The 19,621-nt window shown below is 40.8% G+C and overlaps 1 protein-coding gene across 11 annotated transcripts in view; it reads right to left on the reverse strand.

Annotated features, from left to right (window-relative positions):
* The window catches only part of SNCAIP (synuclein alpha interacting protein), a 212,089-nt gene that overhangs the window by 32,800 nt on the left and 159,668 nt on the right, over window positions 1-19,621 (reverse strand). For all 11 annotated transcript variants that reach the window (XM_072957770.1, XM_072957767.1, XM_072957766.1 and 8 more), the window contains 2 exons: window positions 4,717-5,585; window positions 2,833-3,012 (listed from right to left, as the gene is read on the reverse strand). In XM_072957770.1, the coding sequence (XP_072813871.1) occupies window positions 2,833-3,012; window positions 4,717-5,585 (1,049 nt within the window). The remainder of the gene's footprint in view (window positions 1-2,832; window positions 3,013-4,716; window positions 5,586-19,621) is intronic.

Consider the following 19,621-nt stretch of genomic DNA (forward strand, 5'->3'; position numbering starts at 1 on the left):
CCATTTTAGAAAACAGACTGTTCTCACCTTCTAGAAATCTTTCCTTACAATTATTTTGCTTAACTCTTCCCAAAGGGAACTTAATAATGCCTCGAACTCCCACAGTATCTAGTGTTGAGTCCCCTAGAAAGCACTCAATAAATTCTGCATGTAGCTGGCAAGAATTTATTATGTTTCATTTAAGGAGTTTAACAGTGGGGGAGAGATGTTCTTAAGCCGCAGTATGACTTCAGAGCCCCTTTTCTCATGTAATCTTTTTATTTGATACCTTGTCTCTGACTCTGCTTCCTGTCAGCCAAGTCATATTATCTGAGCAACTTCTGCCCATTTGTACCAAGTTTGTTTGTCTTTAATGACAGCAAGGCTCTCAGAATGGTGCTTAATGGGGTGAAACACCACCAGTTAATTACTGGTGTTCAAAACAAGGCCCTAAAACAGATGATGATGACTTCTTAGGACTCCCTCAACTTTATCAATGTCCTCCACAACACACTGAATGGACTGAGGCAGGACATATGTCAGGACTTATTTCTAAAGAGGGTGGCATGTGTTCTAAAATATTTGTATTTACTGCTTTTGTACATTCTAGATTAAATGAAGGAATAAAGGAATACTTCCATTTCCCAGATAATTGTCAGAAGTATGAAAAGCCTGAGACTCCAAATCTGTAAGAGCATTTGAGTCCTACGGGTTTCATACATGTTCTCATTAAAGCAAAAGAAAATGCTGCTTAAGGTTGCATGCTGATTGTATGATGGTGATTCTATGTTGACTAGAGGTGTTTAAGAATGAATCAACACTTTATATGGACACTATAGAAGGAGTTTACCCAAGATTGGCTTAATGACCACTAAAGTTCTTATGTACTTTCCTACTCTAAAGATTTTTACTCTATCAAAACCCACACTAGGGCATATAAATTAACAAAAAAATGTTTTCATCCAATTATGTAGTTAGGATATATTCAAAATCCAACATTAGTAAGGAAAACTAATGAGAATTGTCTATTATAAATACTAAAACGGCAAGGCAACTGTCAACAATCACTGGCACTGTAAGAATATTTTAGGAAGTGAAGGGATAAACTGGGAGTTCAGGATTCGCAGGCACTAACTACTATATATAAAATAGATAAACAACAAGGTTCTATTATAAAGCACAGGGAAGTATATTCAATATCTTATAATAACCTATAATGACAAACAATATGAAAAAGAATATATATATGTATAACTAAATTACTATGCTGTACACCAGAAGTTAACACAACATTGTAAATTGATTATACTTCAGTAAAAAAAAAAAAATTCTTTTTTTAATTTCTTAAAATAAAGAGTTGCTCTCAAGGGGAAAAAAAAAAAAGAGTATTTTAGCCATCAGTGAATCATGCCCACTGATGACCAAATCCAAATCCTGCCCTCCCACGGGACTCTGACATAGGACTAGATACTGAATTTGCCATCCTGTACTTGCATTATTGATAACTTACATGCTTTATCCACCAGACTATCAGTTCCTTAAGAAAAGGGACTACGTCTCATTCAAATTTGTACTGCCAGCACCATCTAAGTACCTGGTGGACTCGTACATATGGTTGAACTCCACTATGCTGAACTTTGACTTTACGTTTGATTTCTCTTTCTTCTTGATGGCTGCCAGCAGTTCCGCTCTTAATTTGATATAGCATCATTCACAACTAAAGGAAAATGATACCTACTGGAGTCACAAATCACTTATTTGATCAAAAAATATTATTTTCTATGCCATATCAGAAATAGTACCTAATCACAGAGTAAAATTTAAAAAAAAACAGAAAACAACTTTTTAATATATAAAACTTTACTGAATGGTAAATAAGTTGAAGATAGAAAAATTCAGATTTGTATAAAAGGTATACTGGTGAAAGAAAGTAATTGCTTTACTTGTTCACAAGCAGACTTCTTTAACTAGCAAGTTCCCCCAGTAAATTTCAGTATAATCCCATTTATAAAAATTATGATTATTCAGCTTTTAGAAGACATAACTATTATATAAAACAAAGTACATATGCAGAAGCACTAGGGACTATATTTCCCTAAACTTCACTTCTGGCTTCTTAAGAAATGTGACTGAATTCCACATTTATTTTCCAAAGATCTTAAAAGTAATTTTAGTTTAATAGCTAATCTTCTAGTGATGTGTTATATGTTACAGAGGCACTCACTGCAGTGCTATAAAAAACCATGTCTTCCTGTATCACTGTTTTTTAGGTTTTAATATCTATCCCAGTCCCAGTTATTTTGTACAGTTCTTGATAGATAACACACTGTGTTCTGCAAGAGCTAAATTCAAACTCGGCATTGATATTCTAAACAACTCCTGATACTGCAGACATTTAAACTTCAGACGCAATCCATTAGAGGCCCACTTTATTATCCAAAATACTCCTGAGAGCTATCATCCTTTAAAACACAACTTCCCCTCATTTGTCTTCCTCATTATACTCACATTAGGAAAAAATGAAACAGTCCCACACAGATCCATTCAGGTGTGGTTAAGAATCTAAATTACAGTCACCATGAATAACAAAAGTTCTTAGAATTGCAACAGATCATTTTCCTTTCTCTTTATTAGCTGATTTGAAGCTTACCCTAAATTAGAATATAGTCTCAAAATCTCAAAGCAGTTAGTGACTGAAATGATTCATCTTTTAAATGGACCTGGTTCATCTGCTGTTTGCTTGGTAAATCACTCTCCTCTCTCTCCATTCAACGCTTTTGCCCACCAGGAATCTTAAAAAATAGAAACCCAACTTTGAGGCATGGAGGGCCCAGTCCCCAGCCCGTGAGTCACCTTGATGGCCAGGCCTGCTGGAGTCAACTTCTCGAAGTTTCGCTCACTGAGGCAATCCTCTCCCATCAGAGAAGTGAGGTGCTGCAGACACTCTGCATGTCCCTGCGACGCGGCAACGTGTAAGAGATTGTTTCCGCTTTCGTCATGAATTTTGTCTAGATTGTCGGCAGCAAGGTGTGGCTGTACACAAAGGAAGAGTAAAAAACTTAAGTGAATAAATCAGAATGAGACCCTCTTGGGGGGGGGGGTTTCGCTCTGGGCACTGGGAAGAAGAGATGAGCTTCTAGAAGCTCTGGTGGCAGCCATGGGGATCTAGTAAGTCAGAATTCCTTGCCATTAATTCCAACGATTTTCAATGACATTTTCTGTTATACTGTGCTTTAGAACATGAATGTTCAAGTGACTTATCTCTCCAAGAAACATGCAACAGAGATGAGTCAGTGAGTTTATAGAGGCTCCAAGCTGGCTTTCTAATAATTGTGATGATACTTATGGTACCTGGCAGGTTCCCTGTATGTCTCTTCCACTCCTGCCAAGTTCTGAAGGCTCGGTCTGCTTTATTCCCTGTTGTAGGTTTGTTCAATGAATGAGCTACTTGTCTTAACCAACTGCTTTGCCTTGAACTATGGAGAGCTGGCTTTGCTAGGAAGCTACATGGTGAGTACTGCAGCTGATGCTCCCATGGGTAAGGCCAGACATTTCTCACCCCCAGTCAAACTCCTGGGGGCATCTCAAGACTACCTGGACTTTGGTTTTTCCCCTCTAGCAACATTCAGTTGATAAAAACTGTTGGGTAAATTGAGAGGTATTATCATTTGGGAAACATAAAAACATGGGAAAGACAAAAGAAAGGAATGAACCGAAGAGAAACAGAGAAGAAGAGCCAGGAGAAATGGAAAAGACATTTTCAGGAGACAAAAAAAAAAAAAAAGACACATTGTAAAATGATTATAAATCAATAAAAAATGTTAAAAAAAATTACTTGATGGAGTAAAATTGTTCAATCATATCATCCTATTGCAACACTAAGATTTGTGACAAGAGCCCAAGTGCACTGTACTTATCTATGCATAGCCTTACACTAAGTAGAATCATACTGCCAAGATGTGACGATTTTCTTGAATGAAACTTTAATTAACATCACAGTGTCAGCCCAGGCTTACTACTCTTTGATCCAAGTCTGGAAGCCAGAAAAGAACAATGCAAGCAGACGGGAGTGTGATTTCAGTTTAGTTTTCTCTGAATCTAAGCAGAACAGACTTTTCTTACATCATGTTACTCTGTGTCTAGAGTCTTTGGAAAAGCTTCTTCATGCTCCCTAGACGTGCAGACCTGGAACTAAATAAAATCTCCATGTAGGTCAGAGGGCAATCAAGCTCTAGTGTTAAGTTTCTATCTGCAAATGCTTTCAAACATCCTGGTCCAACCCTTCTGAATAATAATCAGGATAATACAGAAGACCCTCTGTTCATGTATCTGGCAGGTCCCCCATCAGCAAGGAACTGACATCCCCACAAATAACTGAGTAAGAGCACTGGGAACCATTGGAGAAGCAAAAAGAAAGGCATTAAGATTTTTATTAAAGAAAAAGCTGGGCTTTTTTGGTTTTGTCTTTTAAGCTGTGTGTCCTTATTCTGGTTTAAGTCAAGCAAAGTTGAAGTGAAATAACATTCCCTCTATAGCCATTTGTTTTTTCCCTGTATTAACCAACTAACTTTTAATTTTAATTTTAAAACTCAAAAGTCATATCGCCCAATTAAAGACACAAATAGAGCTTAAACAAGAAAGGGAAAAAAAGCATCATCACTGTGTTACTACTGAATAGAGCTGATAAAACTGGAGCCTGTGGATGCTTACATGTATACTGAGTCAAACCATACTCACCAGGAGGGAGATCTGCCCTTCTTTAACGATGTTCAAGATGCTTTTTACTTTTTTCAGGTACTCACTTCTTTCTTCTGGGCCTTGGGAGCTGGTCCAGTTCATGCCGCCAATCTGCTCATCGAGTTTGGGTTCGGCTGCTGACGACTGCAGATGGAAGGCCCTCAGCTGGCAGTCTGGCATTGCCTTGTCAACTTTTCGACTGTGAGGGTCACTAAAGGTCTTGTTGAGGAAGTCCTTACTCTGGTTTTCAGGCTCATACGCAGAGCCACTTTTAACCAGAGATGGTGAACTCTCGGATTCTTCAGTGGGGACCTTTTGCTGGTCACGGACTACAGAGGACGCTTTTCTCAAGTGAGGGCTTTTCACAGGAGAAAGAACACAAAACGGTGTCATGTTGGATGGCGAGTTCTCAGCACTTCCTGGAGAGCAGGCTTTGCCAGAAAGGCCATTGATGGTTGTGCATAAACCCAAAATTCTTTTTTCTGAAGTCACCTTGGTAAAAGAGGCAAGCTGTTGACTGGACTTAATGTAAGGCACATCCAGAATCTCATCCATGTCGAGGTCATAATGCTCCAGTTCACCCAGCAAGGCGCTGGGCTCCGTGCTCTTGCTTTGGGGGCCGCCTTCTCCATGTACAGGGCTGAGTTCTTCAGGTTGAGGGTCTGGGTCAGAATCCCCCCCTTTCTGGTACTCTGCCTTCTGGTTCTTTTGGTCATCACTTTCATTGTTCTCCAGAGTCTCTGGCTGATGCTTGAGTGGGGAGACTCTCTTCACGGGGCGGAACTTACTGTAGACATCAGCAATTCCTGTGGGCTTTTGCGTGTTCGTAATAAGAGTTGAGACACTGCAATTCCAGCTTGAGCCAGAAACTGTTTTAAAATAAATTAAAAGAGGGGACTATTAAATTGAAGCGCTGAAAATATCTTGGCTATGCAGGCAGGCAGGGTCCACTCAAGTCATGCTCAGAGTAAGTCTGGGGGTAAGAGAGAACACGTATCATAAAACAAACAGTTCATGCTTACCATTGAAAAAGAGTGAATGATAAAAGTTACGACGTGCTGGCTCAAAATTAATTCAAGTAGTAATCACAGTGGAAGCACACAGCTAAAGAAAACAAATCCAGACAGATATTCAGGTTTCTTCCCTGGAATGGCTGCACCTCCCTGACAGTATTTTGATGCTTGTCACCACCCAGAAAACCAGAATTGGAGGATAGGGTCCTCTGTATTAAATGAACTTCCAAACGAACTGAGGGAGAGAAGGGATGTATGTACACGTGAGCAGACATGCACACACGTATATTTACACTCATAAAGCTTAAGAAGTCTCATAGAACGAAGGGGGGAATTGCTTAATACTGAACAAATGTAAACTGAGACCCACTGGGTGATTCACAGGTGATTTGTTAACTGGATTAGGGAAAGAACAGGAAGGAAGGAAGTGGTCAGGATTGACTGGACCATGGGAGATAAGCCACGGCTGAGTTCGTCCCACCCTAGACTGAGTATCCCAGTGAACCATCATTCATGGGCATTTCATGGTGCTTTTTGGCATATGGCACAACGTCATGCACTAACCCCTCACAACGGAACGTGCTCTTTAAGATTCACTCCTCCCTCCATCGTCTGGAAAGCTGGAAATGAACCGGAGGGGAAGGAAGTTGCAAAGGAGGGTGAAATGGGCAGACTAGTTTTTTTTCTTCTCGTTTCTGTGCAAAGCTTAGATAAAGATTGTATAGTTTGCATTTGACTTAGTGTCTGGTTGAGATGGAGTATGAAGTGAAACAGCAACACATCTGGAGGTGAAGATAAGCACCACCACCTCTCCCAGTTAACCTCATATCCACGGCTGCCCACGCCTCCTCTTGGCTCAGGTTGACAGCAGCAGTCTCCTCCCTCAGCCTTGATGGTACGGCTTCCTCTGTGGGACACTCCCCTGACTAGACAGATGACCCAGCGCCCTTGGTAATTTGCAGAACACTGATTTATGGGTTCTTACCCCTTTCCTGCTTAGTTTACACCATCCCCCATCAAAGAGGTGAGGTTTCAGGACGTGCCCTCCAACTAGGGGTCTCCCATCTATCCCTCCTCTTCTGGAACAACAGCAGGCAGGAAATATTTAACCCCAAAGCATGTATTTGTACTGTTCTTTGCTGTTGAGCATAACCAAAAAATAAAAGAACCTGAAACGAGCGTGGACTCAGGTCTGTTCCTTCTGCAATAGTCCCTGGCTACCACTGATCCTTGGGGTGAAAGTAGCATACAAATTATTAAAAGTTCCCCAAATTTAGACACTTGGTCATTCTTCTTCCCAATGGGATGTGTTCTCAAAGGATTCAGATAAGTTCTGGAACCAAGATAAAGTGATGAGAGTATTCTGAGCCTGAATGCTATATAACATTCCCCAGATAAGTTCTTTCCCCAACATGGACCACAATTTTGCTTACGGTTTAGAGGGTCTGTAGTAAGTGATCCTTCTCTGAGGACTTTCAGGAATCTAAGAGAATACTGTGAGCTGTGAATCCAGGAGGGAGGCCTGGATTCTGTCGAGTAAGAAATAGGTATTAACAGAGAATGTTCCAGAAGGGAATGGAGGTATCTAGATGCTCTTAAGCTCCTGCTTCTCCTGCCTTTTGCTGGCTCTGGTTCCTAGCTGTCTACAGTACTTGGCACAGAGCAGATAATTAACAAATGCTAGTATTTAAATTTGAATCTCACTTTGTCCATTGCATTAAATCTCTTTTTAAATGCGCAAAATGCATCCTTCTGAGGGATTTACAGCTTAATTTCACAGGGGGCAGAAGTCCTGTTAATAAACTCAGAGGAGTGATAATCACTAGAGAGAGACGGATTTTCTAGTTATTTATGAAATGTAAATATGCAAAGGCAAACACTAATTCCAGTTGGTCCACTATAAATTTAAAATTTTTCTATCCTTTATATGTCCTTTTCTTCCCCAAAATATAAAGCTACAAAAAATTAATGGCCTGCCAGAAATTTCTGCCAAGCCTCTGTTTTCCTTTTAAGAACATATGGTTGGTTACTTATTTAAAATAGCAGAGAAATAGTGGACACAGAGTTTATAACATGTAAATAGGCCTTTAATTTTACCCATCAGTTTTCCGAAAAGCTTATAGTAGGAAAAAATATATATATTCCTTAACATTTCTGAGATACTTATTATTAGGCATAGTATTTGTTAATATTGTGCCAGTTACCTCCATTTTTTGGAACTTCTTGAAAATGTGCATCTCAGGATGTAATAAAAAAATTTTAAAGCGTAATAACTTAGTGGGCCAATACAACGAAAGCATTGTACCAATATATTTATGTATTGTATAAGGTCGTGGGTTCAAAGGGCTACTCTTTTATGTTGGCTTTATTTACATGTGAAATTTTTTCCAAGTGATACAGGGAAATGGATACCATATGTTTCCCAGCTGTTTTGTTCTGACAGGAGCCATTTAGAATGCTCTATGGAAATGAATTCTGTCTGAGTCTTATGAAAACACTTCTTTCCACAGAAGGGTCTAGAAACTGAAGAAAGGGCATCAACATTTAGGCTTCTTGTCCTCCTTATTCAAACCTATGACTGACTGCCTTTTAGGCTGAGAGTAAAATTTGTGCTTTCTAGTCTGTCTTGGCTACCAGGAAAAAAACCCCAGTTATGAAAAGTGGGTTCAATAACAGTTTTTCATGAGAATACTCCAATTTATTACTATATCATATACTTGTATGAGAAGGACACTTTTTTATATATATAGGAAAGAAAAAACTCATTTTATTTTTCCTAAGCTGGAAAAGTCGGTATTTTAAGCACAAGTAAAAAGGCTCTTAATGACTGGCAAGATTTCCACTTGCAATTCTTTAAGTCCGCCAAAAAGTCCACTTACACTTTATTCTACTTCAACACCATGATGCATTTCTTCTGAGGCATGGAAACAAAGATCAGAGTAATGATGGTTACTAGGAAGATTTTTGAGGCGAAATGTGTTTCCTGGAAATCATGAATAAATACTTCACATTTTAAACTGTAAACCCCGGGAAATTTTATCTATTATCTTACAAGCTATTTACAAGCTCTGTTAAGAACAGAGTCTGTGTCCCATTTACCCCTCCATCCCTTCAAGCACCCCGCAAACTGCTCTGCATAAGTAGCTTCTCAATGGATTTTTGGTTGAGTTGATTCATTTTGAACATCTCATGAAAGTAAACATGTTCAATTTACTTCAAACCTCTCTTCCCGATTATGGCGCAAGTTTTCTAAAATGGTCAGTAGGTAAAGGGAAATGTATTTGAGGCTGATTATGGGCCACAATTACCTCTTACAATCTACATGGCATTTGGAATGTCTCTGATCTCCAGCAGGGTATGTCCAAATTGTCTGCTACCATCTATAGGTCACCATTTATCCAACAAGCATTGAATGTGAGCCAAGGATGGGCAGGTGTGTATAGCAGGTAGCATTGTCTGATCCAGGGGTCTTATCCCTCACCACTGCCACCTGCTTCCTCCCTTTCCCCTCCTCATCCAACACACAAAAACACATACACACATACACTACTCTGTCTCTGTAAACATATTCTTCATAAACTTGGCCTGGATTACATGACCACATGTGCAGGCTCCCAAGCAATCCATTTCCAAGGCATCACTGACCCTTCTCTTTTCTTGACCCCTGCCTCTCACCTTTTAGGCACCAAATCCTACTGTGGTCTGATCCTAAATCCCTCTCAGATTTGATCCCTCTTTTCATCTCATTAAACTGACTAGATCACAGTGGAATCCTCCCACAGTCTCTGCAACGTTCTATCCACTTCTCTCGTCTCCCTTTTCAGTTCTGACTAATCCCCTGTTCAGATTTTGTCACTTCTTAGCTCAAAACCTTAGGTGGCCTTGTACCACCTAAAGCAGTATTTCCCCCGATGATGGGAATACACATCCCTGCAGGACCTAAGATGGCGCACAGGAGCCATGCTAAATAGCCCTAACCTGGAGAGGAAGTGAGCTATACACCTTTCAACTCTCTCTCCCTCTTCATTAATTTAAGGACTCTCAGCTTGGTGCTACAATGAATTTAACTCCTCTCCATAACTTACCAACTCCCTTCAGAATAATGAGACTGTGGGCCTTTAGCTCACTTTCATGAGCAGAGTTAAGAGAAATGCTTCATTTTCATCACATTCATTTTAATTATGTCTCTGAATTTATTGCAACTGACCCTGAAAGTTTCTTTTAAAAACAAATATGCTCAAAAGTAAGCGGGTTTGGTGGGGAGGGTAATCAATGGTAGAGCACATGCTTAGCAGGCACTGGGTCCTAGGTTCAATCTCCAGTACCTCCATTAAGAAAAATAAGTAAGTGGTTTTAGAAAAATACGTTAATAGTAAAAGTGGTTTACAGGTAAAACAAAAAAAGACAGAGAATGACTTGGCATGTATCCCATGTTGTGGAAATACTTAAACAACTAAGGTTTAGGAAACCCTGGCTTTCAGGATAGTAGCTAAATTCTTTAGCAGGGTACCTAGTAGCTCTTTTATTTATTTTCTAATGTATCTTCTCATCTCAGCACTCATCATTCCCATGTCACTAATTTTCCCCTGCATCTCCATTACTAAACTCACCCTTCCTGGATACCCCACGTCCTTCCTTCATTGCTCTCACCTTTGCTGCCTTCTCTGCCTGACATGTAGGCTCATCTGACAAGATTCCCCTCAGGTGCTACCTCCCTGGTGCATTTCCTCTGACTCTCCCAAGGAACTGTTGCCCTTGATTTCTTAGTGTCAGTGTCCTGAGATCTACCTGCCCGTACCTGGAGCCAGGCACTTATAAAGCTCTGTTTCAACAATGCACTCATGCATCTGCCTCATCCTCTGTCCTGAGAGTCCCTCAAGGGCAAAGATTGCTTGTGAAACCTCCTTGTGTTTATAAGCAGCCCTCTGTCTAGCACAGCTTCTCACAGATACTAGGGCTCAAGGGCTAAATCTTTTAATGAATCAATGAATGAAAGGAGGAAGGAGGGAGGGGAAAAGGAACAAAGAACTATGCTAAACCAAAGATGCAAAGTATACAAAACACGTATGAATCCTGTCGCAATGAGTCACTCTTGCCCCATTTTGGACACGTTGTGTCGAATATTTCAAAGACAGTGTTGGTAAAGCTACTGAAGACATGCTGCATATTAAAGTATTTTCATATATCTCCTAAGTTCTAAGCCTCAACTTCTTCATCTGTGAAATAAAGAGGTTAGAAACATGATTGCTAAGACCTGATCCACCTCTAAATTTCTATGACTGTTTGGAATGTCTACAAATAACAGGGCTCTTTATTGTGAGTGACTCACTATGAAACACTATAATTCTTCTGGATCCACGTCTTTCAACAGATCCTCACAAATTTATAATTATGAGGCTAAGCTGATTGCTGACACAGAACAACTCTTTGGCTCCTGGGACTGATAAATTAGTGTTTTCTTAGGAAGATAATGTACAGTTTGGTATTACAACGGTGGATCCAATTTTCAAGACTGAACGTCAGTGTTGGCTCCCAAAGTGCCTATTTATTTTGCTTCTAAATATGGAGTTATGTGTCCGTATTAGAAAATTAGCTTTAGACATCAAGAAGAGAAAGAAAAGGAATGTGTCTGTAGGATAAAATAGTGATTTCCTACTGTTCATTGTTAAAAGTTAAAAGAATACTATTTTTCCTCGAGGAACAAAATGGTCAGCTTTAGCTGTAATCGCCTTAAATGTACATAACAATAGACTTCACATCTACAGCTACTAGAAACCTAGGCACTTTTTTTTTAAATAATCAAATCCAAGACCTCAGGCATGTTAAGCAAGTGCTCCATCATGAGCTATACCCTCCCCTGAGGCGCCTTTAAGGCCTTGCCTTTTAAGTTCTCCAAGATTCCATTTCCTTCCAGTTTTACACCTAAGGGAGGGACATTATGAAAGATTAGGAGAGTCGTTGCTAGAGTTGTCAGTTTCCTTAACCCAGTGGAAATGAATGAAATCTGGGGTGGGCCCACTTGTGGCAAACACCTCAGGCTCTAAGGAGTGGGGCCAGGGGACTCACACCCTCTTGTGCCAGCAGGAAGGAAGGTACAGTACAGAGTCTAACAGGACTACTTGCTGGGTGCTCTCCTGTACCATCCTTGGAGCCTAGATTGATCCAAAAAAGGGTTAACTCTGGATTTGGAGAACTGTGTTGGGAAGAGCCAGTGGGTGTGAGGAACACATGTTTCTGGAACGTTCCCATTGAGTCGCTGGCTCACCCCTCTGCCTGCTGTCACAGACCCTTTATTGAGGGTGTTGCAAGGCTGAAGGGCAAGTACAGAGCACTTTCTTATCAAAATATCAACCAATGATGCATTCGCATTGAGATGTTAAAATACTGTTGGAAAAGATTCATTGATTTGGTTCTAAACTTCCCGACTTTAAGCGGTTCCTGATATCAAGCAGCTGCAGAGACTGCGAGCTGCGTGTCTCATTGCTGCCAGCCCCACCCAGCGCCGCCCAGACCTGCTCACGACGCTTTGCGCCCCATCTGCACCCACTTCTTAGTTCTGGGAAAACTCATAGACGTATCAAGCCCTTACTACCTTGGACAGAAAAGATACTTCTTCACCAAAGAGGCACGTTCTATCATGAAATTAGACTCAATATTTTGACAACTTTAAACCTTTGAGTCTCAGAAGTATGGTTCACGGAGAAGAGCAATTGGTGATTCTGAAGAAAGCACATGGTTCCAGAGTTACTGTGTCATCTAAGAAGCATGCTGAACTTCACTTGGACATCAGCAAAACCTTGAGTGAATTATACCTTGTATCCACTCGGGGCCCATTTCCCAGTTTTCCTTTCTTTCGTTCTCTCCCTTTCAGTGCTGAATCGCAGAGAGAGATACACATCAAGGGATGGTAGAAAGGCTCATCAACTGTAACGAAAACGAATCTGAAAAAATACAGATATATGTATGTGTATGTATGACTGAATCGCTTTGCTGTACACCTGAAACATGGTAAATTGACTACACTTCAATCACAATAAAGGTTTTAAAAAGACTCATCAAGCAGACAAGGGTGGAAACAGGGGAGTGCCTGCTCAGTGCAGTTTCTGTCAAGTGCAGAGACACACTTAACAATTTTAACTGAAGGTGGCGCTGCTTTACAGGGCTGATCTATGGTCAAGGGCAGGGAACACCAGGATACGTACCGCTCCTTGATAAGAGGACAAGAGGCGTGCGTGCATGCGTGTGTGTGTGTGTGTGTGTGTGTGTGTGTGTGGTGTGTAAAATCCCTGTCCTCCACCTTCTACCATCAGTCTCCAACTGATGGTTCCTCAAATGTTTGTTTATTTTACCTCTAAATATAGAGTTATGTATCCAGGTTAGGAATACAGCTTCAGACATAAGAAGAGGGGGTATGTCTTTAGGGTAGAAGAATGTCTTCTGGCTGAGCGTTAAATGAATTCTGTTTTCCAAAAACAAAGTGGTCAGTGTGTGAAACCCACTCCCATTCTGAGAGGGATGCACCTCAAAGTGGAGGAGAGGAGAAATGGGAGGAAGAACTATCTAGTCTGCCTCCTCCCCTTTCTTTTGGCAGCACCCCCATCCCACCCTGGAGTCTGCCCAAGGGAGCTTCCACCTGGCTGGCTGTAGGGGGCACAGGGCAGGTGCAGTGAATGCAGCAAAGTTAAAGCCTGGCAGAGCCATGCTGTCTTGTTTTCTAGTGCAGTTCAGTACACGCTTCTCAGGCACTGTTACAAATAATGAAAAAAAAAAAGAATGTGTATTTTTAAAGTTCTTCCAAATGCTATTTCTTAATTAGAATTTTCCTAAAATGTCCTGCATCTCAGATTTTAAAATTGCTAATACATCTGTGTAAAATTTTGTTTCTGACTCCAAGGCAAGTGTATGATGTCACTAGACATCTTCACAGCAACTCCAGTGGACGGTTGAGCAGTTTTTCTGTAGTCTCACTTGAAAATGAACGAGAACTTAGGGAATTTTAAGTGTTACATGGAAAATTACATACTGTGCTGATTGCTCAATCAGGACCGAGGTTTCCTGATTCCAACTTCCCTTCCATAACACTGCAGAAATGCCTTATCACAATTAAAATTATTCCCTAACCATGCAATTCACATTTTCTCTATTTGGGTCACATGCAGGCAATGGAATCCCAGAAACCAGCAGTAGAACTTGGTTGTACTCATTTCAGAATCATTTACCTAAATCCCAAACTGCACTCTCTGCCTAGATATCGGTAACCACTGACTATGAAGCAACATTAGGACAATGGTTTTTAATAACAACTTTTCTCAGAAACAGGTGAGTGGAAGAATTTCCCTACTTTATCTTCAGTGGCATCAGCCTAAACTTAGAGTTGTTTTATCACCAAGAATTTGTTCTGATTTCAGCTGCCAATCCCTTTAGCTGGTTAAAGGTGGCAGTTTCTTTCCAATGTAAGCAAGAGACACAAGAATGTAATAAAGCTTATTTAGAAGTGCTCAAGTAATTGGCAGAATGCTGAAAGATGCTCACAAGCAGGGTCCATTCATCCCATGAAATCTGCTGAATGTTCTCTGTGCACATGGATCTAGGGGTGCAGAGGTGAACAAAACAGACATAATCACCATCCTCATGGCAGAAGCAGACAGTCCAACAAGTACATAGATGAATGAGCAATTGCAAAATGCAAAGTGCTTTGATGGAAACAAGGAAGGTATTGGAACAGAGAACAGCTGAGAAGCCTCATCATGGAGATGACATTTCAGCTAAGATCTGGGGATGAGAAGACAATTCTGTGAGGATCTGTGGGGAAATACAAGAGAAAAGACAGTTTTGTGAAGATCTGCATAGAAGGAGGCACATTCTCAAATGTCTAATGCAGGAGAGAATCTGGCAGGTTCCATAGTTCTCACATCTAGAGCAGAGTGAGCCAGGGTAAAGGAGCTAAAGATGAAGTTGTGGGAGGCTGTCAGGGGCCAAATCACTTGGGGGTTTACTGGCCACAAGAAGGAGTTTGGTTTATATTTTAAGTGAAATAGGGTATCCTTAGGGGGATTTCACGAGCATGAAATGATCTGCTTTGCATTTAAGAATGTATCCTTCTGCCTATTCTGTGGGAAATGTGGGGTGGCAAGGATTGATGGTGAAGACAGAAGTGACACTAATTCGTGGTCCTTAACCCAGATGAAACCTAAAGGTGGCCTGGCCTAACTGGTGGCTGTTGAGATGGAGAGAAGTGGACAGATGAGGAGCGACTCTGAGCACAGAGGACTCGGGACCTGCTGATAGATAGATGTGGAGATGAGGGAGGGGAGGGTCCTGGCTTCAGTCCCTGAGTGGATGTTTCAGTGCTGATTGCTGAGGGGGAGTCTAAGGATAAACAAGTTGGGGATGGGGATTCACGGATTCCTCTTAAGAATTCCACGAGATAGTCCACGTAGATATCAAGTGGGTCATTAACTAGGAGGCTAGAGTGCTGGGGCGAGGAGCTGCAGCAAGTAAGAGGCATGTGAAGCCCTGAGAACAAATTAGGTATCAACCCAGAGAGATTTAAGAGATTGAGGAGAGAGTATCGTATTGAATACTTCCATCCCTCTTGGATACATAAAGGTCAAGTAGAGAAGGAGGAGGAGTCAGAAACGAGACTAAGGAGATGTCAAAGTGTTGCAAGAAAAATGAGGAGAGAGATGGTGTCACGGAGCCAAGAGAGGAGAAAGTTTCTAGAAAGGTGTGGCCAATAGTCTCAAATAATGCAGCAAGGCCAAGAAAGATGAGAACATCTGTGTCAATGGATTTGGCAGAATGGAAGCTGTGGCCTTCCCCAAAGAGGTGGAAGTCATCCTGGAGATATTTAAGGTGAACGGGAGGTGGGGACTGGAGATGGGGGTTCCCTTAACTTTTCAATGGAGGTTGGTTATAAATGGGGCCTGAGATGGGGAGAGAAAGGAGCAGAGAATTAAGGTGGGAGCCACTAGAGTGGGTACTGTTTGCTTGGCTTTTTAAGACAGGAGATAATTAGAGTGTTCGTATGATGATGGTAGTAACACTGATATAGAAAGATATCGATGCTGCAGGTGAAAGAAGAGACAACTGAATATCAAAGTGTCCAACCCAATGAAGAGAAGTGAAGCAGCTGTCTCCAACCTCAATTACGATACAAAACCCAGAGAAGTAGGCTTCCTTTCACCTCTTGACACATTCATCCATCCATCCTACCTCGGATGTATATCAGCACTAGCACCAGGCACTGGAGATACCATAATGAACACAACTACCTCACATTGATTTTGGCTAGTCTACTAGAGAAAACCGTATGAAAACTAGCATCACATTATTTATACCTAAAAAAACACAGATATTTAAAGAAGAGAAAAAGTACAAGGAGCTGGGAAATAAGATAATAAATTGGGGAAGGGGTGCTAATCTAGTCTTGCACTGTCCAAAATGAAGCCACTGGACACCCATGGCTATTAAGCACTTAACATGTGACAGGTGGTACATGCTGAAATGATAATAATTTTGATATGCTGGGTTAAACAGAAGGTACCAAATCAACTCATCTATCTATATTTTTAATGTAGTTATTATAAAACATTTAAATTATGGAAACAGCTTGTGTTATACTTCTATTAAACAGTGGTGGCGTAGGGAGTCAGGTAGAGTGGCCCTGAAGAGGTGAACTTGGAGGTGAAAGACATCTCATGTGAAAGAATAGAGCATGTCTGAAGAACTGAAGGAGGTTCCCTGATGTGACTGGCAGGCAGAACACAGGAGGCGAGCGACATTTGAGGAAGCTCACTGACCCAGGAGAAGAAGAGAGCTTCCCGTTGTATGTCTTGAGAACCACCCTGGAGAACTAGTGCTTGATTGTGAGCATGGAGTGACATGACACCTCATCATGGACAATGGATTAGCACCAAGGTGGCCTAAATCAGTGCTTCTCAAACTTGAACATGCGCAAATGAATCACCCGGAGAGCTTGTTAATCTGATTCTCCAGTCTGCACTAAAGCCTCAGAATTTGCATTTCTTTTTTTTTTTTAATAGAGGTACTGGGGATTGAATTTAGGACCTTGTGCATGCTAAGCATACGCTCTACCACTGAGCTATACCCACCACAGCATTTCTAACAAGCTTCCAGGTGATGCTGGTGGTGCAGGTTCTGGTCCTGGACCACACTGTGAGATGCAGGGGCCTGAGCAACCCACTGCCATAGAAGGGTCTGGACTTCTGCAAATGACTCCTTCTCTCTCTGAGAGTCCTTCAACTACGAGATTCTAGGATTCTGTTTCATTACTTGAGTTTTTAATGCCTTTTTTAAGAGTCAGGGCAAAGGAAATCCGTAGACAAAGAGCGCTTATTTTAAATGCGAAGAGCCCCTTGAGAGACAAAATGAAAAGGAAGTGCTTTCAGCAATAAGTGGGGTGTTCTCAGAGATGTTATGAAGCTCCAAAACTAAAACAGCCCTCCACCTCCCCAACACACGCTCTTTCTGTTGCCCTGGATGGGGAAGATGCAACAAGGAAAACCACTTCTCCCTCAGGAAGGGACTGAAGGACATCACTGCGAAGCCGCTCAAGGTGAAAGGCACTTGGCTTCTGCATCAGTTTTGCCTTGTTCCCTTCTTGCCTCAGTGACGCTCTAGATTAGGTGATAGATGCTCTAGAGAGATATCTCTACTTCTGATTTCTCATCCATCCTTACCGCAGGTTCCCTTGAACCCATTTCTACAAGACGAGCTTTCAACACCAGTTTTGAGGGTGGGAGATATGTTCCTTAGAGTCCCAAAACACCGAAACATGGGAGAGGAGACTGTCTTTGCCCTGAAGTTTTTTCTCCCTCGAATACTGCCTGATTCCTGACTTTCTTAATTCCACAACCTTCTAGAAAATCGGGGAGCTGTGATGCCTATATCTATGGACTAAGCAAAGGGAAAAAAAGTTCAAGTTCAAGAAGACAGGGCAAAGATGCTATGTGTCTAAGCCCTGCCACTTCCCACTCTTTTCATTATTTTTGACACTGCTAGGGCTTTACTTTTAACTTTTCCATCACCCCCTGCTCCTCTCTTTCCCCTCACTCTTTCTCCCAGAAACATAAGCAAAGTGTTAAGAGATGAAAGGCAGACAGAGCAGGCCGCTCTGCTTTCCTGAGTAAGTCCTGAGGTTCATTCAAAATAATGGCCATGCACATTCTGTAATGGCAGAAAAAAGCAGCAGATAAAACTGCCCTTACAATATGATTCCAACCATACAAAAAATATGCCTCCTGAAAAAAATACTAGAAAGAAAAACAGCTATGTTGTATTGGTGGCATAGTTAATTGTAGTTTTTATCTTCCACTTTAAAAATTAGGTTACCTTTACAATTTTGTTAAAGAAAAATTAAAAAATAATTGTTTTATTTGACTAACATTCTCATCCAGATGTTTCACTGTATGTAAATTTTTATTGGAGTTACATAACAAAATCTTTGTCATAAACAGTTGATTCTTTGCTGCATCAGGCTGAAGTGTTCATTTTCTTGATGGAGATCTTAGCAAATGCATTTCCCTATTCTTTGAGTTGATTTTACATTAAATCATGTGAAATGGATTAATCAGTGGGCTTTTTGATTTAAACTGCTGTATCAACCTTCATTTTCACGTTCTTAGCATGAAACCTTAATAAAATTGAAAACAGGAGGTTTATATATTTAGTATCATCAGCTATGTCACAGCAGTGTCAAGAGGACAAATTTCATGTCAATGTATTATTCTTGGTGCTGGTTTGAAAATCTTAGAAAACCATATATTTTCAAAGGTTCAGGGTTTGTCACAAAATGTGCATGTACAGGGACTAAAAATATAGCAAATTTGCAACACTTTTAAATATACATCCAAAATGAGTTTCACCAGATACTAAATTTTAAAAGTATGATTTCCCTTTACTCACTGTCATACTAGTGATCTTCTCTACTATTCAGGTATTGAAATTCTTTCAGGATCTCTTCTCAAACCCACCCTAGGGCTATTTATTACTGTTACATAACTGAGTTTTCCAGCCTCAGCACATCTAAGTTCTCAGATGCAAAGCTGTAGTAATATTTATCTGCTTTCTTTCATAAGAAAATTATACAATGAGCTAAGCAGATACATATTTTGAAAGAATCACAAAACATTTAAAGTGCCATGAATTGAAACAAATGTGTATTTGAATGCCCAATTAATTAAAAAACTCAAAGTCAATGAAATTGAATATGTTTGATTTGAACACCATATGTCGACATAACGTACTTGGTGCTCATATGGAGGAAACCGCAGAGAAGAGTTGACACTCACTGCCTTATGCTGTCCTACATGAGTAGCAGGGATTAAGCAGAGAATACATGCAAACATTTCACAAATAACTTCCTTTTACAGGTGCAAATTTTTCACACATAACTTCCTTGATGCTAATACTGCACCCACACTACTGAGCCACCTGTAGATCCTTGGACTACAGTTGCTGTTCAGTGCACTCAACTTCACAGGGGCTCTGGAGTCAGCAGACCTGGTTTTGAATGCAGAACTCTGGGCAACTTATTTGCTCTCTGTGAGCCTCAGTTTCCTCATCAATTAAATGGGCATAATACAGTCCTCCCTCAGAAAATAATTTTGGGGGCAAACAAGCTGTTTACAGAAGACTTGGCACAATGCCTGGTACACTGAGCACCTGAGAAAGAACTGGGAACTCTCAGAAACAGCTGTGCAGCTCCAGGCACAGGCAACGTTTCTTCTCAGGCCTTCAATTCCTACTTCTTCCTCTTCCTCTCGCCTGCCTGTGGTATCTGCACTTCCTTCACATTTCTTTCCAAAACTTGTTTTTCTCACAAAAATTTAATTTAGTCATGGTGTAGTGTAACTGATGGCAACAGGATT

The sequence above is a fragment of the Vicugna pacos genome, chromosome 3 (genome assembly GCF_048564905.1).
Source record: "Vicugna pacos chromosome 3, VicPac4, whole genome shotgun sequence".
Classification (NCBI taxonomy): Eukaryota; Metazoa; Chordata; class Mammalia; order Artiodactyla; family Camelidae; genus Vicugna; species Vicugna pacos.